Genomic DNA, 12,055 nt, shown 5'->3' with positions numbered 1-12,055 from the left:
TCAGAGGGAGAATAAGGAAGGCTTCTGAGAAGCGGTCCCCTAAAGCAGGATCTTGGGAGGAGCTACAGCTTATAAAAGCAGGAGAGGAGAAGGCAGTTCTGGCCCAGGGAATCGTTTAATGAAAAGCACTGAGGGGAAAAGCACAGAGACCGATAAGGACACCCAGTCCCTGCCGTGAGCAGATGGCACTGCCGAAGTCCAGGGGTGACTCCCAGGTGTGCCGCTGGAACTGGGGCCAGGACGAAGGAATTCCAGAGTCGCTCAGTCTCAGGGTGGAGGCGGGCAGCGATGGCTGGATGGGGTGGGGTTGGAGGGGCCAAGAGGACCTCCCACTGAGGGCGGCCTGTGGGTAGCTACAGGGTGGACAGAGCATGGAGAAAGGGCAGGGCCCGAGGTATGCGGGGGCCGGGGGCAGGGCTCACAGCACCTGGCCCTGACTGCTGATATGTAAAAATAGGGCAGAGAAAAAAAACTAGGATTTGGGATTCTTTTTAGGAATAGGAAATCAAAGTATTTTAAGATGGCAACTAATTGTAAAAACTTTAAAACACCATCTGCAAAACCAAAGAGCAGACGTGTGGCCTGACTGGGGTCCATGGGGCAGCTGACATTGGGTACAGAAGGCAGACGAGTTTTCACAAGCAGAGAGTCTCAGGAGGGTGAGGGGAGACTGAAGGAAGAGGGAGGCTGGAGGGGAAGACAGGGATAACCACAGAAGGGGGAGTCGAGAAAGAGAAAGCCTGAGTCCAAGCCACGTGCCTGCCAGGCTGAGCCTGAGTGGTCTTGGACAAAGCTGCTTTCTCCTCCCCCACCTTCCTTCCTTTGTCCCTTCTGGCAGAAAGTCAGAGTGGAACCTCGGGAACCAGAATTTCAAGGACCCAAAGAATAAGTGAGGATAAAGAGGGATCCGGCTGAACAAATGCAAGTAATTCCAAATGATACGGTTGTTTATAGTGTATGTTTTTTTTTTTTGGGGGGGGCACATAATATCCCATTTCCCTTCATAGATTTCCCCCCCAACCCTGTGTCAGCATCTCACTTTCACCTTTATTATATAAATCACCATTGACTGAAGACACAAATCTTCCCTTGTGGGAGAGTCACATTCTATTCTCAGGAAAAAGAAAATGCGTTCCTTTCAGCTCACCTCCCGGTCCAGCAGCGCAGGTGACACGACGGTGACAATGTCTCCTTTCTCGGGATCGATGTAGAACATGTTGGGAGATGGCTTGTCAGGCGTCTGCTGACGGATATTGTACCGCAGGAGGGCATTGTCGGTGGCGGGGTCGTCCGCGTCGAAAGCTGTCACCCTCATTACCGTGGTCCCTTAAGGGGAAGGACAGAAGGCAGGAGACGGTTACCGTGGGGTGACAAATTTAAAGAAAAATAGAGGAAAGCATTTCCCTAGCTCTGTTATGTTTTAGCTTTTCTACCCCCAGTCCATCACATTAAAAGACCTGAAACAAAAGAAATCTCCACTGTTCAGTCGGGTGACAGCTTAATTTTTCCTTCTGCTGATATGCAGTTTATTTTCATGGGCCTGCACTCTACTGTGGATTGGCTTTATGACAATGGCCTTCATTTTAAAAGCTCTTATCAAAGGCTGCATGTATGGGGCTCTGGACCAGGCACTGGGGAAACAAGCTGTGCAAAAAGGGTCTCTGCCCAGCATCCAGGAGCTCGGAGACTATTCAGAGAGATAAGCATATAAAGAAGCAAAAATGAAACATATCGAGTGCATTGAGAGAGGATAATGTGAATACAGAGGAGAACTGTCTCTTCCAAGCTGGGGTGCAGAAAAGGGTCCTGGGGGAGACACCTAAGGAATGAGTAGGTGAGGTGAAGGCAAGGGCATCTCAGAGGCTAAGGATATTCTTATAAAAGGAAATGTGTGCAATTTTTTTTTGAGCACTTGAGATACAAAGATGAGCATGACAAGGCTGTGTTCTCAGAAAGACAGACAGAATCCAAATCTATTGATCAACATGTAAACTATTTGGCAATATCGAGGCTGACGAGGGAATAAGATGAGGAATCCTGAGTCTTGATAATACACAGCTAACATGAAGGGAAACCAAGACAGGCACTTTCAAGGACAACTGGGGAGCAACTAGGAAAAAAAGATGCAATCACACCATCTTGATATCTACCCTGGAAACATGTGCACATGTAGACAAGGGGTCTGTGCAAGGGTGGTCGCTGTCCTGCTGAAAAATTTTGGAACAACCTAAGTGTCCAATAATAGGGGAAGTGCTAAAACAATGGTTTCCATGCATTATGAAATACTGAAGCAGTTTTAAAAAAGGATGTAGTGGTCCTGTGTTCTAACATGGAAAATGCTCCAAGATATTAAGTGGAAAAAAAAAATCAGGCTGAAGAATGGCATCTACGGTATCATGCTGTGGACCTGCTCGCACACAAACCATCCCACAATGTTCTAACATATGTTTACAGGTGCAGTTTCTGTCCGTACACGCCGAGAAGGAGGTCCGTGAAGAAAACCCTCATGCTGATGGTGTTGGTGGAATCTGGGAGAAGGGAAAGGGAATTGTAATGAAAGAAGACTTTAGCCTCATCAGTGATGTTTTGATTATTTTTACAAGGAAAATGAATGGCCTTTGTAAAGAAAATTTTATTTACAAAGAACATATTTATAAGTACCAATACATTTTTTTCATAGAGCTTAGTTTTCCATAAATATAAAGCTCTACTTGCTGATTCTGAACACTTCTGGATCCACAAAACATGACTTAACTGGTAATGGATCCCCACTGGATTCAGATTATCAGTTACTATGCCTGATGGAGCAGAAAAAGACAGGATCTGATCACCAGATAGATTGGATCAATTTGTTAAGCAGTCCATACTGCCTTTAAGCCAGATGCTTTAAGACATTTTCTATTTCATCTTATCGTTTTTCCCTTTGAAATTTGGATCCTGTACAAGAAAAGAAAATTCTTAGCCTTTGTAGCTCTATAACCTTGTACCTGGCCATTAGAAGATACCACCAAACAATACCCCCTCTTGTTCTCCACTGAGCCGTACCATGCAATCAGTTCCTGCTCAACCCAGGGGTCCAGGCAGCCACTCCCAATCCACGGAAGTTGGTGTGAAACATGACACAGAGTTGCTTTTCTGAAAACAGACCTACCTGGGCATCTCTGTGAGAAACGAGAGCCAGGTTTCAGGTACTTGAACTCATGCAGGGATGTGCTAAGTGAGTTCCTTGTGGTCAAAGACACAAAAGGAAGCCCCAACCCCATCATTCTACTCCAAACAGCCTCAGCTTAAGTATATGTGGGCCTGTACTTTGCACCTGGCTGGTGTCGAATACATGTTTGATTGACTGAATCCATGCCCTATTTAATCACTCTTTAATTGTTGTCACAGGTGAGCAAGAAAAGGTATAAAAATGTCACATGGGTTGTGACTGCCATATGCATTAAACTGATTTGAGAAAAAAGTACCAGTTTTTACCTAGAAATTCAATGAGAAAACTTTTTGTTTCTACAGATTTGATAGTATGTTATAACAAAAGGCTATACTATAGTATTAAAAGTACTTTAAAATAATTTAAATAAATCTGTACAACAACTGCTAGAGATCAAGCGACCTTGGCCCTAAGCCCTGCCTTTATCTTAACCCAGATATTGATAACTGGATTTACTTGTGAACTCCACCTCCACTGAATGTGAATAATACCTCTGCCATGCAAAGGAACATACAGGATTTAAGAACACAAACTCTGAGCCAACACGTCTGGGGTTCAGCCCTTATTAACTGCATGATCAAAGCAAGTGACTCAAACCTCCCTTAGGCTCATTTTCCCCATGCACAACCTCTGAGCATCAATGGTAACGGTGAGGATTGAATGGGATGATACAGTTGAAGAACTGATACTGGCACATCAGTGTTCAGAGAAGGAATTTTTTATTATTATCACACCCTGTCCAAGGTTCTGTGCTAATCATGGGGATAGTAGGGAATGGATGGTCTCAGACAAAGGAGCTTAGAGTTAAATTGTTCAAAGAACCTGGTACTTAGTATGCCAGGATGTGTCCCCCTGTCCATCATCTGTGCTTCCATTCTACCACAGCCTTTCCCTTCCACCTTGCCCATGGTCTTAGTTTATGGATTTGGGTTTCTACTATGGAGGCCATAACTCTAAGCCACACATACACACATGCATCGGGAACACACCATTTCTTCACGTGGTGCTCTGGACTCCCTTGCCATCATCTGCGTAGCTCTTTTAGCACCTCCTCTGGGGGTTAGACCATGTTTTTCATGCTCCGAGGGACCATGGCTAGAGAAACCTCCTAAATCAGCATGCCCTAAACTGGAACTCTGATTCCAGGGGCTCAGTAGAGAAACAACTTCGGAAAATTTACAGTTAAAATCATGCATGTTTTTTTTTTTTCTGGAGAACTTCTTTAATAAACAAGTACATATTGTAAATCTCCAAGAGAGTAGAACCTGCAGTATTTCCCATACTTTTCTATTGATGAAAAGTCTTCATTTAAAGACAATCTTTACGCGATAGGCTTCATGGCCCTACATTCTGAGCACTTGGAGGGTACAGACTATGTTTTGTTCATCTTTGTAAGCTCAGTATCTGACATGATAGGTCCTCTAAAAAGCTTCTTTGAGTTGAATCACATTCTTGAAATTCAATGTACCTTTCCCACATTCCACACTGACCAATCTCATTGGTAACTTGCTGATAGAGAAGAGAGGACAACTTTTGAGTTGACATTTTCCCAACCAGGTATACTTCCCTACCACCTCTGAACTCTTTGTTTAATGCCACTTGGAGGTCATGTTGGGATTGGATTCAGCAGTAATATCCCAACCTAAACTCAGGGCTGAATTCAGCAAGAGACATCAGAAGCATTGTTCCAATAGCCCATGTGGTGCCTGGGACTTATCTCTTTCCCAAGCCCACATCCTATAGTGTGGGAAGAGGGGCTCGCTCTTTTTCATCAGCCCATGAGACTTCAGATCCGTGCTTGGCTCGTGCCTATGCGTGTCTCCCCAAAGGCAAAGAAATGATAATTACATGATAGACACGTGTGTGGCACCTCCACATAGTGCATTTCTGTCTTCTCTGCTGTCACAATATTCTCCTTAGTGTCAAAATAAATGATAATCACCCTGTCACTCCCAGAGCTGCATGAACAAGCAGCGGCCCTTCCAAAGCAAAATAAAAGAATTACAGGTTGCAACTTGCAAGTCTCAAGTTGGGCAGTCATTTTCTTCTGTCAAAGGATTTGAGGCTGTCGACATGACAGGCTGCTAAATAACTATGGCTGTTTTGTCTGGACACATACCCCCCTCCTCTGGGCGAAAAAAAAAAAAAAAAGGGCCTCCTGCTGTTGTGACCTTGAAAGACCATGTTTGAAGTTTTGCTTTTCTGCGACTTCAAACAGTCACTCCTTCGAGAAGCCAAGTGCAGATCTGAGAGTGAGGGGCTTGTCCTCAATAGTGATGAAAGGTCAGCCAGCATCCTTACGGGTATGTGGCAGAAGACTGCTAGCTCTGTTCCACTGGTGATAAAATTACTTTGTTCTAAAATTTCTTTGACTTCATCCCAAAACAGTTCCTCTTTGCATGATCAAAGCTATCAGGTTCTTTCTTTCTTTCTTTTTTTTTTTTAAAAAGATGACTTCTGTAACTGAATGGTACAGAGATACAGGCTTACATATTTGGTGCAGGTTCTCTGAGAGCACAGTTGGGCCAACTGTATGCATACCAGAGTGATTGGTAAAACAAAACAAAAAACAAATATGGCTGAGACAGCATGTGTCACCAAGCAAATTCCCTCAACATGACAAAATGAAGTGCTGCTATAAAACATCAACCTCAGAGAGGAGTAGGCAGGGTGTTGTAACTCTACCCTAACACTGATTTCTGAAGCTGAATTATCTAAGAGACATGCTTCCAAGATTAAGAAAGAGGATGTGACTGTGGATACTTCGCACTGAATATCGTATGACTTGTGGGTTTATTTTCCACATCAGAAGGAAAACTCTTAGACTGCTAGCACTCCAGCTTGTCCAGCCCAGTGAGAGGGACACAGTATCTGCTGGTATCTCTGATTCCAGCGCGTGGTGGTAAATCTTTTGGGAACAATGCTAATTTGAAACTAAATTTCCCTTGAGGACCCTTCTAGGGGAAGAAGCGTTGGGCATCCTGGCTCTGAATGCCCAATCTGAGTTCTAATGTAGGGTAACTAAGTGTCCCAATTTTCCCAGCATTGAGGGGGTTCTCAGGATGTGGGACTTTCCATATCAAAACCAGTACAGTCCTGGGAAAGCAAGAGCTTCTCCTAAGCCAGGTTTCATTTTCTATGTCGATATACTGCACAGACATGATCGGCAGAGAGCAGATGGGAGAAGTGTCATGAATGCAATATTGGGGCAAAGTCTCCAGCTGTGGATAGCACGGGGCTGGAGGATAAATCCTGCACCAGTGCGGTCACAGGACACAGCCATCTATTCCACTGAACACTGTCACCCTGATTTTGGACTGCTTTCTGATCGAGCAGGCAAACACAGCCCAGTTCACCCCTAATGGTCTTTAATAGCAATGCAAGAAGCCCAAGCATGTAAAGTTAATGCAGAATAGTCCTAGTGGCATGAAACAGGACACATGCTGTCTAGTTTTAAATCCTGGTCTCACCATTTACCAGCTTTGTGTTCTTGGGCTTCTTTGGCTCGCTAACCCCCAACTTTTCCTTCTACAAAATGGCACCTCACTCCTGGGCTGTGGAGGGGATGGAATAAATGAATACAGTGCTTTTCAATCTTGCTTTCGTTAGCACTACCCCCAAAGAGCCATTTTAGACATTTTTTCCTAATATCACTCCCATTGGGAATACAAAAATTAATGAATGTAACATTCAGTGCCTGGGAGATGGTAAGTACTAGAAAGATGTAAGCTTTTATTACTATTTCTAACTGAGCGGCACAATTTTAATCTCAGTTCTCGGCAAACCCATTGCAGTGGGCAATGGTGATGAGGAAAGAAATGTCTTAGGGGACCCAACCACTTAGAGTTCAACTAATACTAATTCTAGGATACAAACTCAGATTCTATGGAAGTAGGAATTAACTGCAACCTCATTAGAAAGCAACTCTTCTTCCCCTAGAAGTAGCCCAGAAACTTCTGTGCAGTGTGTGCTTGCATCAGTCGCGTCCATCTGTTTCTGTGTGAACAGGAATTAATAGGGAAATGTGTAAATGATTAGTTGACAAAAGATAATCAGCTAACCCAATGTGCATCTGGAGGCAGCCCCTCACTCTGCAGAGCATGCGCTTCTGAAAAGTCATCCCTGGAATCAATCATAGATACTGTCTTGTTTTCCCACTGACCTATATTAGCATTTCCAACTCACTTTGTCTTCATTTGAGGGGATATCCAACTGGAAGCCACTCCTTATAATTCAGCTTTAAATTTTTCTGCTCTTCTTTACAATTCTCTACCAACAGGTGGAGTGGGAGAAGACTGTGTGAGAAAGCCCTGCCCTGCCCCTCCCAGGAGGCAGGAGGAGAAAAGTGCAAAGCAGCAGAGAGGAGAGATGCTGCCCATCTAACTCCGGGAAGGTAGAATGGGGAAAAGCAGGCTTGGTCCCAAGGTAAAGCACAAGAGACTTAACTGTGTCTTGTACACTTCTGCCTACCCTCTGTAGGGTACCTTCTGCCTATACTCAGCCCACCTTCCAATCATCCAGGGATTGCCATTTACCAGCACTTTTAGGCCCCTCCCACACTTTTAGATGGTGGCTGGGCACTACCTCAGATCCAGAAAGTGCCTAACGATGCGAGCCTTGATGAAGATGTCAGTGACCTTTGGCCTCTCCTCTGATTGCAGCCTGGACCTTCTGGACACAAGGGTCTGACTTTCTGTCCCCAGATTTGGATTATGGGATCTGGGCCAGGGGTGATAAGTTCATACATCTACCTACACATGGGGGGTGGTTTATATACATTTGAGAATGGTGGGGACAATGGCAAGGAACATATATTGTGCCTAAAGGGGCAGGTTTTTTCAACTCAAGTTTGTTGCTGTGTTTCTGAAATGTGGGTCTGAAGTACCTGGACTTCATGATTTTTCAAGAGAAGGTAGAAAGCTGAACTTCATACAAACTGTTAAAATGTTCAAATGTTGATAAAACTAGTTCAAATTTAAAATATAAAATGTCACTGAGTGGTAATGGGAAGGCTAAACAAAACAGGTTAAAGAAGGCTTTGGTCCAAGGACTACCAGTTTTCAAGCTGTGACCTGTGCTGTCAGCAGAGACAACTTTTCCCCCAGAGATATGAACTAACTGTTGTTAACATGATCTTGAGCGATAGACCACAACTTAAAAAACGGCCCATTCCCAATACTAGCTTGCCTCGTTTCCTCCTGCCTCCCTCTCTGGAACATCAAAACTCCTTACCCATCTAAGAAAGATCTAGCGTAAATGGATGCTACCTTCCATCTGAGCCCCCGCCCCCCAGTTCTAGGCTGCAATTCTTCCCATGCTTTGGCTCATGCTTCTGTATGGTACCACCCCAGTGGTACTACAGTTATCATTTCTCCCCACTTCCCCTCACTGGATGGTAAACGTCTTGAAGGCAAACACATGTGGTCCCAGAATGCTAAGCCCATTGTACCAATGAGTAGAAAAGTAGGAGACACTTGAGACAGAGTGATATGAAATATGCAAAGCCTATTTCATGCAACAAGTTATTTATCCCAGAATTGTTAAGCCCATTGTACCAATGAGTCAATGGAGACCAAGAAGGGTGACTCTGCCTTAATCAATCTACTCAAGACCATTTAGCTAATTTCTACATGAGGTGGGACTAGAACCGTGTCTTCCTAAAAGGACTGTGTCCCAGAATGTAAGTTGTCTTTCTGGTACTCCTCTTCCTTTCTTCCTTAGGAACACAATCCTGATTTTAGCTGGTCACATTACTAACTAACTGAGACACAAGATATTCTAGCTTCTCTGGAGGCTACAGGGAGCCATAGACTAAGGTTTGGACAATGACAGTGATTAGAAGTATTGCATGAGAATTCTGAGAAGGTTCCTTAAGGGGAACTCAACCAGGAAGTATGCACTTTGTAACAACCCTTTTCCTCACTTCCTGCTGTCTGGAATGAAGATGTGAGGACTACAGCTTCAGTAGCCATCTGGGATCATGAGGTGATCCTTGAAATGAAAGCCACATGATGGGAAGAAAGAGCAGAACCACAGGGGAGTAAGCATGCTGAGTCTCTTTTGACCATGGAGCTTCAAGAGAAGCCTGCACTGACTCTTCCCAACTTCTCTTATTGAGCTAGAATAAATGAGAGAAAAGTAAAAGTCTGTATAGTTTAGTCAGTTATTGTCTTGGGTTTTCTGCTCCTTGTTGCCACAACTAATCTTTGATAATGCAAGAAATAAAGATGAAAGAAAATAAGTTTATTAAATATGTAGTAGTACTCTAGAAAGTAAGTTTTGTTGCTTTAGCTTAGAGTTGGATGGCACTAATTTGGACAAAAGCTGAAATATCCGGCCAATTCCTCAGGTCTGTTCAAATACACAAATTAGTTTCCACTCATCTAAATGACTTATACCCGGAGACAATCTCTACATAGATACTCTGTATTACCAGAAGGCAAGCTAAAATGGCAAGTCATACGTTCTCGTATTCTCATTCTAGGATTGTTCCTTCCACTTCGACTCTAATCTTGGTCATGTGACTTCTTTTGACCAACAGGACACAGGAACCCATTACACAGAGGCTTGAAAAGTGTTTATGCATTGGGGATCATCCTCCTGGAAATCAGATGTCTGGCTTCTCCTGCTGGAGAGGCCAATATCTGGAAACTGAGGCACATTGGTTGATTCCACTAAACATCAGTCAAGTGACTGAGGCCACCTTGAACTACCCAGGCCCTGCTGAGCCTCCTCCAAAGAACACCAACCAAAACCTGCCCAGATGAGCCCATTCCAACCTATAGAATCATGAAGCAAATAAAGGGCTGCTGCTTTAAGCCACTAAGTTTTGGGGTGGTTTGCTATACAGCACTAGATAGCTGATAAAAAAGGAGTTTAAGAAGATAGGTCACATAATTTTGCATAAATAAAATTGAGAGTTTATTTTTAATGTGGAAATTTCCATTTTAAATAACCAAATAGCATGGCAGATTCAGGGACTGGTCCCAGTAAAAAAGCACAGATGCTAGAAAAAAATTGATGAGAATAAAATATAACTCACTGCCCAAATATTAGGCTTTCGGGGTGGCTAATGATGTCATCACTAAGTACTGCAATATAGTGACCTTTGAGCATTTTAGTTGCCTAATGGATTTTATCCTTTAATACTAAATTAAACTTGCACAAAGAGTATGCAGGTTTGAGTTTAGTAGCTACCATCAAATAAGAAGACAACTCTGTTCTTTAAAATGAGAATGTCTTAAATTTTGAGACAGTTGCTAACTCTGTTTAATAGCAGCCATAAGCCTCCATGTGCAGTTGCAATTACCACCGACGGATTTGAAAAGCAATAGACTTCTCCAAAATTTGTTTTACCTCCCTAGAGCTAGTTGGCTTTTTAAGCACAAAATGACAGTCAATATGTAATGAGTTATGATGAGTTGAGTAATGGTCATCTCCCATCTGTTTTCAAAGATTATTTATTTTTATGTTGATGAGTAGGTGGTAGCCACAGACCCACCTTGTGATTATTTCAATCCTTCAGTTGCTCCTTCTCATCTTTCAATCTTCACAGTGTCTTCACAGTAGTGCCCTACTTTTCTGGTGAGCTATTGTTTAATTAAGTTGCTGCAGGCTGGATTTTAGCAAAGGCAACTATTTTTGAGTTAATATATAGCTGAAGGTGGGGTCCATCCTGTTTCCCCTTATTGCCCCAATGTCTCCATTACATCCAGAATTTCAAGGTAGTGTTTTTTTTAAAACCATTAAAAATTCCATTTAATCTTTTAAATCAGTCCTTTTTATGTATCTCTGCTGAAATAACTGATCATGCCTAAAACACTTCAAGATAGCAAATTTATTTGGATACTCTATCTCCAATTTTGCAAATGAGTAATTCTGAAGATCAGATTAGCAGCAAGTCGCTGAAATTCTCAAATATAAAAATATTTTTTCCATAAAACTCTAGAAACAACAAAAGGAATGTGTTTGAACTTTGTTTAACCAATTTAAGAGATATTTAAAAGCCAACTTTAGTCCTTCTTAGAGCAATGGTTTTCAACTGGGGGTGATTTTGTGCCCAGAAAATATATGGCAGCATCTGGAGACATTTTCAGCTGTCACAAGGGCACCCGCATCTAGAGGGAATGCTGCTCAACACACCCTATAGTGCAGAGTTCTGCCCCCACAACAAACTATCCAGCCCCAAATTTCAGCAGTGCAGAGGCCATGACACCCCATTGGAGTCATTCATAGCAGTGTCCCAGAGAGTAATGGTGCTTCTGCATTACACACTCAAACAATTAAAACAATGGTTTGCTTCTGGGAGCTCTCTTTTAGATGAGATGTTTACTGAGGGTAGAGATACCATCCATTATACATTCATTCCCTACAACGGCTAAAATATTAATGCTACTGAAATATGAAAACATATGGAGCATGTTTAATAATATACTAATGCTAATATCATTTGACATTACAGGTTAAATTTAAATATAACTCAAAGCATGAATATTTTCAATGGCTCCAAGATAGGGTTTTGCATATAGTAGGGATTTAGTAAATATTCACTGAACGCATGAGTAAATAAATAAATAAGTGAATGAATAACTGAATAAGTGAATGAATAAACAAAGAGTAAATAGTTTTATCATCTTTCTTTAACTATAGCTTAAAGGGTTGATGAAAGAGGACTAGGGTACTTGTAAATAATTAAAAGTTTGATCAGCACAGAAGATGAATTAATTCCTAGGTGAATTCCATTGTCTTCTCTTATCTTTTTTAAGGGCAAAGTTTAAGTAGTTTTTCTATTCAAGCCCATAGACTCTGTCAGGCTAGGCTAGACTGAGATAACAAGCCAAACCT

The 12,055-nt window shown here is 42.5% G+C and overlaps 1 protein-coding gene across 5 annotated transcripts in view; it reads right to left on the bottom strand.

Moving 5' to 3' along the window:
- The window catches only part of CDH13 (cadherin 13), a 1,150,740-nt gene that overhangs the window by 304,944 nt on the left and 833,741 nt on the right, over positions 1–12,055 (bottom strand). For all 5 annotated transcript variants that reach the window (XM_077133145.1, XM_077133147.1, XM_077133146.1 and 2 more), the window contains one exon: positions 1,148–1,326. In XM_077133145.1, the coding sequence (XP_076989260.1) occupies positions 1,148–1,326 (179 nt within the window). The remainder of the gene's footprint in view (positions 1–1,147; positions 1,327–12,055) is intronic.

This window comes from Tamandua tetradactyla, chromosome 16, assembly GCF_023851605.1.
Source record: "Tamandua tetradactyla isolate mTamTet1 chromosome 16, mTamTet1.pri, whole genome shotgun sequence".
NCBI lineage: Eukaryota > Metazoa > Chordata > Mammalia > Pilosa > Myrmecophagidae > Tamandua > Tamandua tetradactyla.
Note: the sequence above shows the minus strand (reverse complement) of the source record. Positions and strands in the feature narration are given on the sequence as shown.